This window comes from Salminus brasiliensis, chromosome 9, assembly GCF_030463535.1.
Source record: "Salminus brasiliensis chromosome 9, fSalBra1.hap2, whole genome shotgun sequence".
In the NCBI taxonomy this organism is placed as follows: domain Eukaryota; kingdom Metazoa; phylum Chordata; class Actinopteri; order Characiformes; family Bryconidae; genus Salminus; species Salminus brasiliensis.
In genome coordinates this window covers 12518696-12538969 of record NC_132886.1, presented here as the reverse complement: position 1 = coordinate 12538969, position 20274 = coordinate 12518696, and the positions used below count along the sequence as shown (strand labels likewise).

At 42.9% G+C, this 20274-nt stretch overlaps 1 protein-coding gene across 1 annotated transcript in view; it reads left to right on the top strand.

The window, feature by feature from the left end:
- Positions 1-20274, top strand: part of tnfsf10l (TNF superfamily member 10, like) — a 34468-nt gene that overhangs the window by 2031 nt on the left and 12163 nt on the right. The window contains exon 2 of the mRNA XM_072687446.1: positions 6096-6245. Coding sequence (XP_072543547.1) covers positions 6096-6245 — 150 coding nt within the window. The remainder of the gene's footprint in view (positions 1-6095; positions 6246-20274) is intronic.

Below are 20274 nucleotides of genomic sequence, written 5' to 3'. Positions count from 1 at the left end.
ATCATGACATGTTCAAACAGTGGAAAGTTTCATATTTTCATTTAGAAAAACTGAAATATTGAAAATAAAATAGGGAGACAAGGTTTGGAGGTGACTGTGGCAGCATTTTTTACCCTCAGTCCATCTCTACAGCAAGCACACAGTCATTTAAAGGGTGGTTTGAGGCATGAACATGAGTCCTAAAAATTACTTAAAAATGAGTACCAAAGCAGTATCATCCAATCAGAGCGGATTCTGCTCTGTAGACGGTATAATCAGGGAATCGGTCAATGAGGTCAGGCTCCATCATGCCCAGTAAAGAAAGTCTTTCTCTATGCAGAAGCAAAACGAGGTCACCTCCTGGCCACACTAAGAAACTGTGAAGGGTAAAGAAAGGCCAAAAAGAGAGACTGTCATGTAAAGGGTACGAAGGGGCGCTGAGATTGTACTGGTGTTGAGACTGACCTATTTCTGTCTAGCTAGGGCTGTCAGGAGCAAAGGCGGTTGCCAGATTTGAATCAGCCTGTCTTTGTTTAAGGTCGTTGCATTAGATTCTGAGTCCATGACTAAGCCCTAGCGAGGCACTCCTGTTGCGTAGCTGCTTTTTTGGTGCAGTTACTCGCTCTGTGTGTATGCCCACTCAAGGCGCTCCGTCTCCTTCTCCCACCCAGGCTGACTCCGTCGGGTCCGCAAAGGGCTCTGAAGAGGCCTTCATCAACAATAACAAAATTTGCTGTAAAGTTATACCCTGCAAGCAAATGTTTGGCTTTCTCCCTCCAATTGGCTTTCTCCCTCATGTAAACCTCCTGTGACATTCTCCTTTGCCAAGATCCACAGAGTCTTACTCCCTCACCCGCTTTGCTGAGTTTCTCTGCTTCTTTCCTTTGTCCTTTTCTTTCTTTCCTTCATTCTTTCTTCGTTCTGAGGTTTTCTCTGAGGTTCTTTCTGATGTTTTATCTATTTTTAGGCTCCAGGCCTCTCTTCTCTGTGCTTTCTCTTAGTCTAAACTCTGGGTTGTCTGCAGAAGAGTCTTTATGCAACTAAATTTGGCTTTCCTTGTGGATTCATGTTGCGCCATGTTAGCTAGCCCCAAGGAGGGCATGGATCTTTTCCTTTGGGACCCAAACTATTTTTCAAGGTTTAAAGTTAAACGCAGTCCTGGCACACAGACACACACAGACAGATATGGATAAGTGTGTCTAACTCAGACTGACTTAGAGAGCTATTCAGTCTCTATTTATTGCCGCAGAGCAGGCAGAGCATACATTAGAATGGGTAAAAGACACACAGAAACCTTTTGTTTCCTTATTTGTAGCCAACACTGCCTTCACAGCGTCCTTCATCCACACAAGATGTCAAGTCATTCCCAGTCTTGCAACATAGGACTTTTTTTTTTTTCACTTTTTAAAACGTTTGTGTTATGGACACAATAAACAGTCTTCAGAAAGCGTTTTTATAGATTAAGCTCTGGCTGTTTGTATTGAGAGGACATAAAAGGCACTCGCTTACCAAGGGGAGACTAATCAATTCAAAAGAGGCAGAGAAGCCTTAAAGACCGGGCTTGAAACACTCACGTACACACAGCTGCGGCCTAATGAACGTTCTTCAGGGCTAACGTAAATATCCCGCGCTCATGCACAGCGTAGCGGCCAGATGGGAAGGCCTACCAGCAATGTTGTCCTAAAGGCATGTAAACATCTTTGTTCAGAGACACGTAATCAGGGATTGCAAGAGTAATATTTCCATGATAATGAGAGACGGCTGTAAACCGGCGCTCTGGTTTACTCCACGAGTGCCACTAATAAAAAGATGCTATCTCTCCATTAAGGCCCATTAGTGATCCACGTCACATCAGAACACAGCAAAGCAGGATTTTCAGGTTCTTGCTGGTTCTGGAAACGATACGTCAGGAAAGGGGCTTTTTTTAATCATCTGCGTTTTAGCAGCAGATCAGATGTGCTTTTTTTGTTTTAATTTAATCAAAACCTCTGAAGGAAGGTTGGAAGGGCTCCATTCTTCCAGACCCGTCAAGCATCCCAAGTTTTAAGCGGGTTGGGTAATTAGTCCAAGCTGTCCGTGTCACGTCTGATTTTTGTATTAATTAAAACACCAAAAGAGGAATTCCAGTCTCTCGGGAGAGCTTGACTGCCTTAATAGGAATTTTTGGCGGTTTTGGCTCGGCGATATCGGCTCGATTCCACTCTCAGGCTCATAGTTAGTATGCAGGGAGCACTCTGTTTGGTAAGTCAGAGCCGAAGCCAAGCAGAACAGAAGGGAGCAGGGCCGAGTGCTGTTAGAATGACCACAGCTCCTTTGAAAATGCCTCACAATGACTTCTCAATGGGGCCCATCTCCACTGGTCATTTGCAAAAGATTTACGAGCCAATGAGGATGGCCAAAACAAAGGAGATTATGTGTAAAAGGACAGTTTCCCGGAGCAACTTGGAGAAGGTGATTTTTGTCATGCGCATTCTCTGAGCCATGATTGGCCTTGCGTCTGTGTGTTCAGGTGTGAGCTTCTGGGTTATTGAATTGCTGAGATTGCAAAGTCGATTTCTCTTGAAGTGGAAACATAGCTCATACAGGGAAGTGAAACTATAACTCTCTGTGCAGCTTTAAGCTTTATCACGCACTCCTATTTAGACACTCGTTTCTGAGAAAGGTGTGGACTATGAAATCTCTTTTAGGATTGCACTGCCTTCCTTCGAGTAGATCCTGTCTTACACTGCCGTGATTAAACGCTTATCATCATCACTGTGTGTTTTTTGCTCAGCTCTGCTCAGCAGGTAAACCACTGCACGGGAGAGCACACACCTAGTGGGTTCTGTAATTGGCAAACGTACAGAAAGAATGATTTTTTAAAGGCTTCTCTAAGGCCTGTCCAGACAACCTGCTCCCCCTGGGGCTCTGTTTCTCAATACTGAGGCTGAATGGTAGTGCAAAAGCCGCCCCGCATAAATAACTCGGAGCACTGATGAACCTTACTCTGTTTTCCTTCCCTTGACACCATGGGGGAATCGGGAAAAACAAACAATGGAGGGGGGTTCATACAGAGGGAGAAGACAGGAGGAGAAGATAGACGGAGTGAGAGACTTAGAGGCCATGCGAGATGGAAGGAAGGAGACCGATTGAGAGAGAGAGAGAGAGACAGAGAGGGAGAGAGAGAAATGGAGCCAGCCAAAGGGGGAGAGATCTTGGCATGGATTTGAGTTACACGCCTGGTTTCTCTTTTTAATCCCTTCTCTAAAAAAGCATCGAATGTTGAGTGAAGCAGAAAGTTCAGCAGCAGCTCCACTCCACTCTTCCCCTGGCTCTAGAAAGCAGGGGTAACACTAGAGCATTGTTCCCCATTTCCTGCTACCCTCTCTGGGATCAGAAACCCTCTCTCACCCTTTCTGGACCCCACACTTACATCCCTACCACCAGCGAGTTAATGCCGCACTTTGTGTCGATTTTATGTTACTCCACTGTATGTTTTATTGCTAAGCCGTGTTACACATTACCCCCGGTTGTGGGGCCTTCTGCAGGGTGTCTGTGGAGGATCGTGCCTAGATGTGTAGTGGAGCTACATTGTACATGCTCTAGTGTTGATGTTATGGCTTGCTTGAGTGTAGTAGCATTGCATCAGGCATCGCTTTAGTCACATGGCTTTGCAAGCACTGCTATGCAAGCAGTTTCTGGCACACTGTAGTAAACCACACCTTGGACCTTGTTGTCAAATGCGATTACACACATAACAATCTAACCCCACCAGACCTTAACAACTGCAAGGAAAACCACAAATATCAACCTTTCTCATTAGGAAAAAGCTGGACTTTCATCCAGGACTTGCTTGGATGATGCTGAGCTTTGCATGGTCCAGTCAGACTTCAGTGCCTGTTTGAATCATCCAAATCATCTCCTTCACCACAGTACAAGTAACTGCAAAATTGGTCTCAGGTCAGAATGAAATGGGCGCCTAATTTCCTGTAACTCTGCCTTGCACAATGCAAGGCTCCAGTGCTTTTATCAAGGCTCACCCACCCCTCGCCAAGTACAAACCACCATGACAGAAGCTCAAAACTGAAAAAAAAAACTGGCCCTGGATCAGTCTGGCCTGCTTCATGTTCTTGAGCCCCGCATGGCAGAGGGGAAAAGCCCCTCATTAGCTGCCGAATTCGTGCTGCAAACGTTAACATCATGTAGCAGGGGGGAAACAACCCACACCCGGCTTGCGCTCTCTGTCACGCTCTGGAGGCGTCTGTTAAAGAATCATTAAAGGCAAACGCCAACCGTGACGCTAAGCAATTTCTGACTCAGGGCTTTAAATTGCATGCAGAGCTCCTTAACGCAAGACCATAGATCGTTTGCGAAGATTGAGGATTAGCGAATGTTGGGCTGAGCAGAAAAGTGGATAGAAAGAGGGAAAGAAAAGGGGAAGAAGGAGAGGAGGCCCTGCCTCTGAGCAAGGTCACCTAAACCTGCCCCAGGAGAACGTACTTCTCCAGCTGGCTCAGAAATCTTTCTGCTGAACATGTCCTGGCAGGATTTTAACTACAGCAAGCCCCACAGCAAATGCCCTTCTCCAATCCCCATTGAAAGGGTCAAGGATGACCTGTGTCCTGGTTTTGACGTATGGCCTGAAACGGAATGCTTCCTCATTAACCATCCCTCCTGTGCTGTTCCCAATTGTTACTTGGGATTTCCCCACTTTCTTTTTCAAGAATTTTCCCTGTTGTTCTCGAGGATTAACCTGTTTTGACTGAAGGAAGGAACCTGCACAGCAACTCCCTGGTTAGGATTAATGTGTTAGGAATTTCAACACATAACTGGGATTGGTGAGATATTTGCCATTGTAGTGCCTCTATTCCCTCAGCCACTGTTAGAGTCAAAGGATAGATGTTCTTAATAACAGTTTGGTAACTGACGGGTTGGGTGATAGAGATTAGGCACTATGGCGGCACATTATGACATGCCGAGCCTATCCTGGCCCAGGGTTCATTAAAAAGAAATTAAAACAGGGCTCCCAAGTGGCGTAGCTGTCTAAGGTTTTGCTCTACTGTTGCAAGATTGCAAGTTCAAATCCTGATGATGACAGGGTTTGATTTGAGTAGAAGCACAAACCAAACATATGAAAGATGCCACATAATAAAACAAATGTATGGTAAAGCATTAGATGGGTTGTTAGCTAGAGTACTTTTGGGCTGATTCACAGGATAGGCCTACCAGACCTTAAGAACTGCAACAAACACCACAAATCCTAGCCTTGCTCATTATAGGAAAACCACAAAGCTGAGCTCCCATGGCTTGGAAATTGTTGTGTTCTGCATGGTCCAGACAAACTTTATGATTTTATAGCACCTCAGTACAGGTTTTTATCATCCAAACTGCATCCACCTTAAAAGTAACCATAAAACCAGTCTCAGGTGGGACTTAAACAAGCTGATTTCCTGCAACTGTGCTTTACACAATGCAGGGCTCTAGCGCTTTTATCGAGGGTCAGCCACCCCCTCCCAAGCACAGGCCACTATAACAGAAAACATTAAACTGGCATTGGATCAGTGCGGCCTGCTTTATGTACACGTGCCTCACATGTCGGAGGGGAAAACTCTCTAATTAGCTGCCTGATTGGATGAAGTGATGCCTAGTAAACATGAGCTGTGTCTGAAAAATTGCTCTCTACTCTATATAGTGCACTTTTTGGGGCTCCTTTTTTCTAGTGGTGCCTGAAAAGGTAGCGCTGAATTTTATATAGCACTGTAATATAAGTATACGAACGATGCACCCAAAACAGACATGGAACACCCATAATCCATTGTGTTGTTTGCTTGATTTGTGTGGAGCTGCTCTGAGAAAGACAGACGGTCAGTTGTGAGCTCACACACATACCGAGGTGTCTGAAATCATTCACTACCTTGCCGAATTCTGTTCCCTATAGTAGTGCTCTATATAGTGATCTGGATTTTCACAGGTAGGGGACAGTGAATAGAGCACAGTTTCAGACACAGCTATGGTTCAGTTCGGTTTTGACACATAAATGTTGGTTACCAAATACGATTGTTTTATATTATATCATAGGGTTGACCACTCAAAGCAGCAATGGCATTTAATCTTTGCTATGATTGGTCCATTGGCAGGTGAAGGAACAGGGAGTAACAGAGGAACTGCGATGCCTGGGACTGCTCAATGCCCTGGACAAAAATAGGGACATCCCAGAGGACCTGGCCCAGCTGTTTGGAGAACCCTGCATAAAACTGGCTGAGGGCATCAAGTCGTACATCTCCAAGGTGAGTCTAAGTCTTAAGGAAGCACCTGGGTTCTATTGTGCAACCACTGACGTCCACATGTGCCCCCCCCACCCTCCAACTGGAGCAAATGATGTTTGAATCTTTGTTTTCTAAAAGGGGACTGCCAAAGTCAGGAGAACGTTTCTAACGAAGGTTCCCACTGCATGAGATAGCTTGTTGTTACCAGTCATGTGCCCAGGCTTGTCATGCAGATCTCTGAGCGCTGGAAAAGTGGCTGTGTGACTCACAAGAGGCTTTAAGGCATATCATGCCTGTGTCTGCGCTACTCAGCACTACACTGAGTGAATCACCAGCTTGTCCCATTTGGGAACCACTTGACTACTCGCCATAAGCCAAAAGTTTAAGGAAACTGCTTGGACTTCCCCTGCCACGTCAGGTTAGCCATATGGTTTCAGCTGCTAGTTTCAAATGAAATGAATTTCTTTTTTTTTTGTGGTGTAGACGTCTTCTGTTTGAGTGATGTTTTTTGTAATGTGACTGGAGTGAATTAAGTGGCTTTTCTGAAAAGCCCAGGCCCACAGTTATTTGTATAAACAGAATATTCTGTGTGTTTTGTGCCCTTCGAAAAAACGCTCTCCTTTTGCATCACACATCACGAGGTAACAGAGGCAAGTTCTGAGCAATGCACGCTGTGTTGGGGTTTGTGTGTAATTGACATTTTTCCATGTTACTTATCGTGGATACACACTCTGCCCTTGTGTGTTTTTCACTGTAACATTTGCAATACTGCACAAAAGTCAGGGTTTTCCATTTCTCCCTCAAGTACAAGTTATTCATTTTTCATGGGATATTTCTGAGCTGACTGGATATAAGCGAAACTACTTGTCTATGTGGGCGGAAGAAACATCTCCTATTAGAAACTCCTAAGAGCTGTGCAAGACTTCGAAGATCTCCAAATCTGCCCAATCATATAAACAGCAATTAAAGCTTTCATCTTTGAGAAAGAGGAGAAAATCGAGTTCCACTGGCTTCAGATCTGAAACCAGCCACAGGTGGTTCGGTCTATAGCGCCACTCTGAGAAGACCACTCAATGCTGTAGGTCTGGAAGGATGTGGAGCTGATCGAGAAGTTCCTACTGAGAAAAGCAAATGAACAGAAGAAGATTTGATGACATCAAGCTGCTGAAGCTGCTGGTGTTCTCAGAACAATGGACTGACCACCCTAGAGTCCAGACCTCAGCATAATTGAATGTGTTTGGAAGTACTTAGATGGTGAGAAGCAGAAAATGCTCCACATTCTAAAGGCTGAACTATAGAGGTGGACAATCTCCCTAGAGATTTTTGCTGAAATGGAAGCTGTAATAAAGGCAAATGGTCATTTTGTGTTGAACCTACAGTACTGTGCTAATTCTTAAGGCTCCCAGAAATAAATATGATTTAAAACACATCTGGGCAGTAAGTGCTTATGTGTTAAGAAAACACTGTTGTTAATATAAATAATGTTGGACTAATATTAATATTACAAATAACAGTCATACTGTAATGATGTTATGTATATAAACATATTTAATCATTTCCAACTTAAAAAAAATTATTACAATAATATATTTTGTCAAAGTTTCTTGCTCACAATGTGGTACTACCAGTAGTAGCCCCCCCAGCACTAGGACTTGTCCTCCAATACATGCAAAGTCAGCCACTGCCTCTTTTTAAACTGGGCAGTCGACATGCTCAGGGGAAAGCACCGGGTCCCCAGCTCCACCGCACCAGCTAACAGGTGCCTGTGCCGGCCAACATTACTTAAGAGTGAAGAGGGGAGAAAGTGCCATCTATCCACCTGGAGAGAGCATGGCCAATTGTGCTCTCTCTGGCTCCGACACTGATGGTAAAGTGTCATGGTTCAGGATTCAAACGTATGACACACAGACCATAGTGAGATTTTGTTTTTAACTTTAAAAAGAATGACTTGTACTTAATCAGCAGTTTTGAAGGGTGGTCTCCGACCGTAACACAGTACTGTAAGTATTTGCTAATATTTGGGTATGTAGATACACTATATGCTGGGGATTTTATAACCCACTAGCTCATGCCTGGCATTAGGGGTGTCCACAAATATTTGGATACAGTATGTGTTTTGCTATAAATTAAGATTAGACAGTTTTTACAATATATTTAAAGGCATCTGTGTGTAAATGTAACACAGTGCGTTATTAACCTGCACTTTTAAGGGCAGTGTTAGTACACACATACATGAGCTGTTTCAGATACACATCATAACGAGCTCCGAGCACAAGACGGGAACTGTTTTGAGTCAATTTGTGTGGCACCCTGCTGCTTGCTTTATCCCAACAGCTCAATTTCAGCATACTTGGAGCCCCCTCCCGATCCCGCTGATATACTCAACCGGCCGCTCAGAGCGTCAAATCTTTCACTACTAATTGAGTGAGGCTGCAAACAATTTATTGGGACTGGGAGTCAGAGGTATTTGGCTGTTAATTCAAAACACATGTGCCACTTCTGAGAGACATGGATGCAATTATGGTCCCTTAAGGAATGCCCGGATCGAGTTAGGGGTCAGTCACTGGAAAAAAAGGAGAAAAAAAACCCATGAGGACACAGATCTGTCGTTGTCCCAGCATGGAAAAGTACCCGAGTGAGAGAGAGAGGGATGAGTTGGATCATATGTAAGCCTAAAAGCAGAGTGCGTAGTGGAGAATATAGAAACATATACTGTGTGAGTGTGTGCTGTGTTCACATGCCTGTATGAGTCAGTGAGAGATCCGATTCAGATAGAGAAAAGAAGATATGCTGTACTGAGGAGAGAGAAACGGGTCCAGCAAGCACAAAGACAGAGACAGAGAGAAGAAAACTGTGTAAGAGTGAGACAGTGTGAGTGAGAGTGAGAGATAGGTGAGAAGGACAGAAAAAGAAGTGAGGGAGAGGTAGTGAAAGAAAGAGAATGGGAGAGATAGAGAAAATAAAAGGGATAGAGAGGTAGAGGGAGAGAGAGGTAAAGAAAAAAGGGAGAAAGCAGTACTAAAAGAAAGAGAGAGAGAGAGAGAGAGAGAGAGAGAGAGAGGTAAAAAAAGAGAAAGGGAGAAAGTAAGCTAGAGAAAGAAAGAAGGAGAGAGTGAGGTAGAGAATGAAAGAGGGAGAGAGTGAGGTAGAGCATGAAAGAGGGAGAGAGTGAGGTAGAGCATGAAAGAGGGAGAGAGTGAGGTAGAGCATGAAAGAGGGAGAGAGTGAGGTGGAGAATGAAAGAGGGAGAGAGTGAGGTAGAGCATGAAAGAGGGAGAGAGTGAGATGGAGAATGAAAGAGGGAGAGAGTGAGATAGAGCATGAAAGAGGGAGAGAGTGAGGTAGAGCATGAAAGAGGGAGAGAGTGAGATGGAGAATGAAAGAGGGAGAGAGTGAGATGGAGAATGAAAGAGGGAGAGAGTGAGATAGAGCATGAAAGAGGGAGAGAGTGAGGTAGAGCATGAAAGAGGGAGAGAGTGAGGTAGAGCATGAAAGAGGGAGAGAGTGAGGTGGAGAATGAAAGAGGGAGAGAGTGAGGTAGAGCATGAAAGAGGGAGAGAGTGAGGTGGAGAATGAAAGAGGGAGAGAGAGAGGTGGAGAATGAACGAGGGACAGAGAGAGGTAGAGGCAGAAAGAGGGAGAGAGAGAAGGAGAGAAAGAAAGAGGAAAAGAGTGAGGGAGAGAGAGAGGGGTAAAGAAAGAAGGAGAGAAAGACAGAAAATGAAAGAGGGAGAGAGGTAGAGGAAGAAAAAGGGAGACAGAAAGAGAGAAAGACAGTGGGAGAGAGAGAATGAAAGAGAGAGAGAGTGAGAGAGAGAGAGGATAAAAAGGAGAGAGAGATAAAGGAAGAAAGAGGGAGAGAGAGGTAGTGAAAGAAAGGGAGAGATGGTGAGATGAGAAAACAGTGTGATAAAGAAAAATACAAGAAAGAGAGAAAGTAAGGGAGAGAGAGGTAGAGAAAAAAACAAGAGAGAGGTAGAGCGAGAGAGAGGAAAAAAAAAGTGACAGATATGTGAAAACAGTGTGATGAAAGATGCGAAGAAAAAACAAGAACAGGAGAGGTAGAGAGAGAGAGAGAGAGAGAGAGAGAGAGAGGTGAAAACAGTGTGATAGAGAAAGAGACAAAGAGAAGAGCAAAGAGGAAGGGACAGAGAGAGAGAGAGAGAAAGAGAGAGAGAGATTGAAGGGGAAAAAATGGAGAAAAGAAAGAGAGAAAAATAGAGAGATGGAGAGAGGTGAAAACTGGGATACAGAAAGATTCAATAAAAAGAGAAAAAGAAGAATGAGAGAGAGAGAGATGAAAACATTGTGATAAAGAAAGAGAAGAGAAAAAAACAAGAGAGGTAAGGAGAGAGTGAGAGAGGCAGATAAAGAGAGAGAGGGGGAAACTGTGTGATTGAGAAAGATACAAAGAGAAGAGAAATAGAACAAGTGTGTGTGTGAGAGAGTGAGAGAGAGAGAGAGAGAGAGAGAGAGAGAGAGATTGAGCACAACTGAGGGACAGACATTCAGAAGAAGGAGGGAAGAAGAGTGAAAGACAGAGAGAACCAGAAGTGAGAGACAGAGAACGAGAGAGAGAGGTTGATTAAGTGTAGGCATTCAGAATGTTGGGAATGCCAGCACACCTGGTAGTTATTACTGAAGAATGGAGAAAAAACAAAAGAACCCCCCCTCCCTCTCTCTCTCTCTCTCTCTCTCTCTCTCTCTCTCTCTCCCTCCTACATATTGCTAACTATAGCTGCCAGGAGACTGTACACAGGCCTGGGGGCAGCAGGGAGGTGTTGTTCTAATGTCCCTTGGATGCAGCACACACACGGACACGTACAGTGGACCAAGCCATTGTTGCTCTCTTGCTTACCGTGGCCTACGGTGGGCTTTGATGTCAGGCCAAGACAGAGAGAGATCAGATTTGGTCAGCCAAAGTCGTATCCAGAGAGAGTTCAGTTCACAGTTTATTCGTTTAGCAGACGCCTCTGTCTGTGGAGACTTACACAAGCAAGGGCAGCGATAGGCCAGTGGAGGGAAGTGAGCAGTCTTACAGACAGCAGCGCGAGGAGCGAGGCGAATTGCAGCGCGGCAGGAGCCGAGATAACATCAGCATTCCAGCGCCAGTAAATATCATAGGCAATAACTCCACCTGAGAGAGAGCCGGGGCAGAGGAGGAGCTGCCAAAGCCCTCCGAAAATCCCTAAATCCAGGCTCAATTTCCCTCCTTGCTCAATGGGACTTTTTGTCCCCCTGTCGCAGTCCCACGTCCATCTCGGATTCACCTAATGACTCATTAAATCAGAGAGCAAGCATTCCGTCCTCAGGCGTTACCGGCTCAGAAGCAGAGCTGCAGCCCTACCAAAGATTTTAAACCTCCAACTTTATCTTTTTAATGGCAGACTTTTATGGTAGCAGTAAAAAAAAATGTGTAACATGTTTCTACATTGAATGGACAAAAGTATAGGGACACCTTCTCATTCATCATTTCTCTTAATATGAAAGGTGTTAAAAAAGAGTTTATCCTGCTTTTGTTGGAGGAGCTGTCTCTACTGTCAAGGGAAGGCTTTCTACTAGATTTTGGAGCAGCATTGCTATGAGGATTTGATTGCATTCAGTGACAAGACCATTAGTGAAGTCAGGATGTTGGATGATCACCATTTTAATTCATCCCAAAAGTATTGGATAGAGTGCCATAAATAACATAATAACAATGTACGGAGGCTGTACTTTAGCTAAAGCTATGCTTTAAGAAATATGCATTAAAATGATGCTATATAACAGACACAGAGCGTGATTAAATACTATAGGGGTGCATTTTCTTACTGGAACGTTGTTCAGTTGCTGTCACTAGCACTGAATTGTGTACTTACTTACTTGTATAATCTCTGTTGGAAAGCACTGCCTGTAGAATAGAACCCTCATAAGCCACACATAAGCCTAAGGCAACAAGGGTCAATGCCATGAAGTATCAGCTAGAGGGTTATAAAGGCCCCCAGCACTGGGCTATGGAGCAGTAAAACAGGAGTTTCCCAGAGGGTGGACTGGGAAACCCTTAACCAATCAAATCCTCACAGCAATGTTCCAGACATCTTCCCAGAGTAGCAGAGGGTGTTACTGCAGCAAATGGGGAACAAATTCCCTATTAACCCTTTCAATTCTTAAATAACATTTGTTATTCATAGAAGATGCTGAATAATTCATAGTAGATACTAAATAATTTCTACTAGATATTGAATAAATCATAGTGGATACCAAATAGTTAATTGTAGATACTAAATAATTTATAGTATATACTTGATGAAGTCATTGTGGACACTGAACAATTCATAGTGGATCCTAAACAGTTCATAGTGGACACCGAACAGTTCATAGTGGACACCGAACAGTTCATAGTGGACACGGAGCGATTCATAGTGGACACCGAACGATTCATAGTGGACACCAAACAGTTCATAATGGACACCGAACAGTTCATAGTGGACACCGAACGATTCATAGTGGACACCGAACGATTCATAGTGGACACCGAACAGTTCATAGTGGAAACTGAATGATCATAGTAGAAATGAAATAAATCAATGGATTAATACCTTCAATTTCAGTAAAAATGGATGAGCAGGCGTCTACAAACTTTTGGACATGTAGTGTATAATTAATGCTCTTGATGCTCTTAATGTACTGGTCACAGAACGTTCCATTTTCTTACAACACCGTATCTCTGTGCTCCATTACTCTTTGTGTCTCTTTACCCCACAGGCTGTGTTAGAATAGTGTGGTGAGGCAGATGACATGTCCTACAAAGAAAAATCGAGAGGGTTTTGTCTTTGTTTTAAAAGATGGAGGGAAAGAAATGAGATCACAGCGAGGGAGAATGTGCATGAGGCCTGCTAATGTAAACAAGGGAGATGCGGGAGAAAGGGTGGGGGTGGTTGGGTGGTTGGGTGGTAGAATTAAGAGTGAACTGAGGGGAAAAAAGGAAGGAAAAAAAGAGCAGAAGTTAATAAAGTGATGGAGCCCGGGCCGGCTGGCGTTCTCGTGTTGCTCTGCTGCGGAGTACACGACGGCTCACCTCCTGCCAAAAATGTCCAGAGCGCTCGGAGCTGGTATTACTTAGAGTCAGATTTCACCAACCCGCTACAGCGACCTTCTGAGAAAAAGAAAGAGAGAGAGAGAGAGAGAGAGCATACAGATTTGCTGTTATGCCAAGATTGAAGACATACTGTCACATCTTTAACACTCCACATTAACTGTTAAAACACTGAGCAACTGCAAGTTAAAGGGGACGCACTGAATGAGTAACAGATGAGCAGTGGGGACGGGCTGTAGTAGTGTGAGTGTATTTTCAATCCGAGTACAAGTAAGACCATCGCTAGTATCCTGATACAAAGAGTGTCAAAATACAGTATCATTTAATACGAGACCCTATCAATCAAATACGCTCAGGCATCGCACAACACCTTCAACAGACTATAAAGCACTGGGTTTAATACTGATTGTACTGCAGGAAGTGTAATAAAAATGAAACAAACAAGCCCACAATGAGGCCCTAAAATCAGAGCAGGGAGGAAAAGCATCCTCTTCATAAGCATAAATTAGCTCAGGCCTAACATACTCTCAAATGCTCTGATTAACCAAAGTGGGACCTTTTCCTGGTACCATGTCAATTATTATGATGATTTTTTTTTTTTAATTGGTATTCCCATACCTGATACCAGCATCAAAACTGATACTTTTAAAAAGTCTTCTTGTCCCAACAATTAGCAGCTATGGGCCCCTCTAAGCAGCTTTGTAGCAGCTGATGCCAACAAAGCAGGAAAAGGATAAAAGAAGATTTCCTGGTGTAATTAAGTGTCATTATATATACTTTTTAATTCATAGTGGACACTGAATAATGTGTCTTATGTAAATGTCAGTAAACAGAAACAGTGGTTCATTTCACGGCAAGGGAAGATTTAGCAGGCCTGAGCTGGTAGTAGGGTGGTGGTAGGGTGCACTGTTCTACTGTGCAGCAACACCTGCAACAATATGACCTTCATGGAAGAGTCATCCGAAGAAACCCTTTCCTGCCTCCTCATGAAATTCTGTGGATAGGATTCTGTGGACAGTAACTATAGTCTTGACTTAGGTGCCTCAGGTGCCCATTAGGTGCCTTAAGGGCCCATGACCCTGTTGGGTTGACCTTTCTTGGAACACTTTTCGTAGGTACTGACCACTGCATCCTGGGAACACCCCACAAAACCTGCCTAAATGTTTTGGAGATACTCTGAACCTCAGATCCTTATACTTGCCCATTTCTTTCCGCTGACTATGCATTTGCTACCTAATATATCCACCCCTTGGACAGATGCCACTGTAGATAAAGTTTTTCACGTCACCTGGTACTAATGTTATGGCTGATTGGTGTGTAAGTAAGTAACACCAGAGTCAGATATATTGATATTCAGGCCATCTCTAATGAGAACAGCACGCTGCATGCAAGGCTCTTTAGTGCTACGTGTAGAGGTTGGGTTGCCACAGCTCGCAGGCTGCCCCTACCTTACCCAGCGTCCAGCGTGAGAGCAGCACCAGAGGGCCTCTGTTGAAGTGAAACAGAGCAGGACAGAGGAATGGACCTCAGTCTGGAGCCAAGAATGCCAGGAAACTGCACCGACCTTAACACACACAAAGCACAAATACACAATGTGTGTGTGTACACATGCATGTGTGTTTGTGAGAAATAAGGATGTCCAGTACAAGCTGCTTTAATCTCTGTTTGTATATGCATTGTGTTAATGGGTGTGTGTGTGTGTGTGGTTCTGCAGCTCATGTGCTGATTCTGTGCAGTAAAGTAAGCGTTATCCATCTCAGATCTGCCGTCCTACAGAGCTGCAGAGCAAAGTCTGGCTGGTTGAGATTTATCACTTACTCGCTGAATGTCTTCTTGAAGCTCAGCTACAGTTAGTTATTAATGCCCCTCCTAGAAGAATAGAACACTGTGGAGGAGGTTCGGTACAGCAGAAGAAACCCTGGCTTCAATCCCTAACCACACACTCATATTAAAGGATTAGATTGCCATATCTGCTACAGTCAGCCGGGGTAGAGGCTAATCGTTTTCTCAGTGGTGTGTGTGTGTGTGTGTGTGTGTGTTTGTTTTTGTAACTTTCCAAGACAGTATATCCTGACTTTGTTAGAAAAACAACAGTAATTGCAACAATGGACTCATTTTTTAAACAAATGTTACATACTTATAAGTATAATGTATACTATTTTTATATGTACTAGGCCCATGCAATTCATACACAGTATTAGTACAAAAACGCTATATGGACAAAAGTATTGAGACACACCTCTTAATCACTGAATTCTGGTGTTTCATTGAGTCCCACTGCCACAAGGTATATAAAATCAAGCACCTAGCCATGCAGTCTGCCTTTAAACACATCAGTGAATAGTTGATTCTAAAGAGCTCACTGAACTCCAACGTGGAAAGTGAGAGTAATCACTGTTGCAACAAATCAGTTTGTGAAATTTCTAACCTCCTAGATATTCCAGCATCAACTGTGAAGTGTATTACTGGAAAATGGAGGTGTTTAGGAGCCATAGCAACTCAGCCATGAACTGACAGACCACGTAAAGTTACAGAGCGAGGTCGCCAAGTACTGAGCATAGTGCATAAAAGTGTCCAACGCTCTGCTGACTCAGTAACTGCAGAGCTCCAAACCTGCTGTTAGAGCTGCAAAGTGGGACCAACTCCATTTGAATGCTTATGGATTTAGAATGGGATGCCATAAAAGCTAATGTGTAGGTGTCCCAATACTTTTGGCCATTTTTTGGAGTTTAGGTGGCTTCTGCTTGGTAGGAAGCCAGTCCCGCTTTCTGATATGTGGAGCCAGGAGCAATAGCTGACAGGGATAAAAAGGAGGTGACGGGGTGGTGAGGGTTGTGTCGTAGACATGTGGGCTAGGTAGAGATGGAATTTATAGGACGTTAGGAAATGGTGTTATTTCATAACTGCAGATATGTAATAAATACAGGATGTACTATTATAACACGTAGGTGCAAAAATTTAAATAAATTGTTAACTTTACAGGAGAAGGAAATAAACATATTAAATGGAAGGTCAATGTGAAAAGATTTTATTCCAAGTCATTTTGGAGCATTTCTATTGGTCCATTCACCAGGAAATGTTGACACATTGTAAAGAGCCACCAGATTCATTATGGCAAAAAGTAAAAAAATAAAATAAAAAAAACCCGCAAAAATGAAGGTACATTATTTTTGCCGGAGAGCGACGATATACAGTATATAATACACCCTAAACACATGATCATTTTATTTTAAACCCCAGTCATGAGAAATTGGAACGGCAAGGCCAGTTCTTATGGCTTTTGCTATACACGCCAAGTCTTCTTCGAAGGATGGCTTGCGAAACCACCCCCCTCTTGCCCCGCTGAGATTGTTAGTGATGTCACTCGCTGTTGTTTTTGGGTGTTTCTACACAGCTTTCTCAATGTTTCTGAAATCAACTGCTGTTTTCATTGGCCAACCTGTTCAGTGTCTGGTTATTTGTACACCAGTGTAGTTTTCTTTTTCAGGACAGTCCAAATTGTTGTACTGGCTCTGCCCAATGCCTGGGCAATTGTCTCTCTTTTTCCCCCTCTGCTTCAGAATGGCATGCTCTTCCCCCTTAGACAGCTCCGTGGTCTTCATGTTGGTTCACAGTGTGAACCTCGGAGCTCAAACCAAGATTAGATATTTAGAATTATTGTAGTGCAATAATAATAGTAATGTAATTCAATTTAATATGTGTGAAACAACTCAGGTGCAATAATTTTCCATATTTATTATGACAGTTATTACCACCATGCCACTTTACTATATTCCTAAAATGTATGTACATGTGCATATACATGTAGAAATGTTTTCTTTCTATGTTTTAAACATATTTTATAGAGTGTTTCTTCGTACACAAACGGTTGCAACTGTAACAACTGCAGTTAAGCTCCTGGGATTAAAAAAGTATTTCTGATTCTGATTAAACAATCAAACAGGGCACACCTGGCCAACAACAAATTCCTGACAGTCACGTCATGTTGCAGTATTAAAAAATGGGTGGGTTCAAATGCTATTTAACATTTTAAGGAAACACAAGCTTATCATAATAATCTATATACTTGTTTTTATAATGTATACTATATTTACATATAGGTATCAGACCCATACAATTGATACATGGTATTAGTACAACTACACTTTATCATTGAATTCAGGTGTTTCATTCAGTCCTATTGCCACAGGTGTATAAAATCAAGCACCTAGCCATGCAGTCTGCCTTTACACACATTAGTGAAAGAATAGGTGGTTTGAAAGAGCTGTGAAATTTCTTCCTTCCTAGATATTCCATCATCAGCAGTGAGTGGTTTTAAATGGCTTTTAAACGTCTTTTAAATGTGTACTTAGGACAGGGCAATATGAATATGATATTATATCGTGATACATTTTGTTATAGTGATACACAATATGCTTTTTTAAGCATGTCGAGGATATGGTCAGTATTTATAGAACTGCATGTTTCATTACAAACCATATAATTAGACTGGTTTAATCGGATGAAGTGCAGCACTTTTTAAAAATAAAAATCATTGTATTAAAAATGGAAGTGTGTTTGGATGGTAGTTTTTAAAATCTGTCACTACTGATGCTTTTTGTCTGCGATAACGTCTATCGTGATAAATATTGTGTATCATGAAAATGTCTCAAAAAATTGTGAGTTTGTAGAAAAAATATTTTTGGTTCTAATACTTATGAAGGGAACTATAGATACGTATAGTTGCTACCAGACAAAAACCTTGCATCTCTGTTTTTGCCCATTTTGACTTTTTGCCATAATGAGAATCTGTCTTTACATTGTATCAAAGCTTAATGATAAGTGGACCAATAGAAATATTCCAAAATGACTTGGAATAAAATCTTGTTACATTAACTTCCATTAAAAAAAGAGATTTTTTCCCTTCTCCTGTAAAGAGAGATTTTGAAGATTTTTGCTTGACAATGCCAAAATGCCGTATATATGAAATACATGTGGGGCATATTAATGTTATACATTAGCACGTAGAATTAAAATATATATGATGTTTATATATACATACAGTATAGACAGTATATGACATACATATGTATGACTCCATTGTCCTGACAATGTAGAAAAGCACATCTGAGCTCTTCCGCTCCCTTTAATGAAGAAGAAATGCTTCCCAGAGCCTCTATCTCTCCCTCTTTTTTCACTCTCACACTTTGGGGTGAAAGGTCTAAGGCTGTGTTTGTTTACTGTTATTACTGAAGCACATTTATAGTTCCGACTACTGCCCTCATCCTATGGAGCCCTGTAGTTCACAAACCACACACACACCCTCACAGACAAACTGAGCCTAGACCAAAAAAAAAAAAGGTAAATCCCAGTCGTCTGTGTAATTTCCTCCAAGGCTAGGCTCAATCCGACTCCACAAAACCTGAACTAAGAGGTGCTTAACAAAGTCCCATGGGACTAAACCGAGACACACAGATATATAGCACAGAAAGCCTTGCCATTTGGAAAAGCCGGGAGTATTAGAACATAGAGAAAGGAATGGTTATTCAATGGACTGGGTGATTTACATTAAGTAATATAACAGTATGATATAATTTAGGAAGCCGTCCAAGACAGGGAACCTTGAACACTTATATCATGTGTTCACGGAAATTAAAGCCAGCAGTAACCAGACAGTACACACCTGTAGATACACACATGCACACTGTCCATCTCTGTATCTCTCTCCCTCATGTTGTCCTGATTGGCCACAGTACACTATGAGTATAGATTTCTTCTTATTTTTATGTAACAGTCTTTATCAGACACATGTGTGAAATTGGTGCTGGTGGCTTGTGCTGAGTCAGTGGGCATGCGTTTTGGTAATAGAGGGACAGAGTCCAGTTCTGTTTGTTTATGCCCTGCTCTAACACACCTGACAGCACCTTTCAACCTAGTGTCTATCAGCTACACTATATGGACAAAAATATTGGGACATTCTACTTGAAACCCCTCAGCATTAATATGGAGTTGTTGCCCCTTTGCAGCTCTAACAGCAGGTTTGGAGCTCTGCAGTTATTGAGTCAGCAGAGCGCTGGTGTCTTATGCACTATGCTCCTCAGCACTCTGCCCTGACCCTGCTATGTAACTTTACGTGGCCGGTCAGTTCGCGGCAGTTCGAGTTGCTGTGGTTCCTAAACAGTTGATGGTGGAATATCAAGGAATATCAAGTGTCCACTGCAAGTCTATATGGGATATATTAGGCAGCAAAGCAGGAAAAAGGGAATGTCAGGCAGGTCAACATGGTCATAGGCACATAAGGCTCTTTAATGTCATCCAAGGAGGCATCCAGACCTCACAATGTACAGGCTTTAAAGGATCTGCTGCTAATGTCTTGGTGCCAGATACCACAGGACACAGGACACATACCACAGGACACATTACCACAGTCTCGTGGAGTCCATGTCTCAAATGGTCAGATCTGTTGTGGTGGCACAGGGGGACCTAATCAATATTACACTGGTTAGGGATGTCACCTAACTGTGCTGGACCCCAGCCGTCCAGGACTGCAGCTGGGCACCCCACTGAGCTGCAGAGAGGCAAGCATGGGTCAGTCCTCCATCTCTCCGGCTGTCTCTGAGAGATTATGTCACATTAGAGAGTGTGTGGGCGCTTTAAAGTCTGATGAATGAAGGCGCCGCAAAGCGCCAACATCAACAGAGTTTCCATAGCTGACTCACACAGCAGGCTGCAGGCTAGACGAGGAAAGGAAAGAAAGATGGAAAAAAGGGAGTTCTACATCTGGAAGAGGGAATATAAACAGATAAGGGAAGGATGAAACCATAAAGAAGGACTGATGTTAAACTTTGCTGAAAGAAACTGCATTTGTTTTATCAAACGCACTTAGAACTAGAACTGAGAGAGACGTGTTTATATTAAGCCTATGTACAGGCTTTCCATATATCCCGTGGAATTTGCAGTTACAGTAGTGGACAGATGCACCAGACATCCACAAAT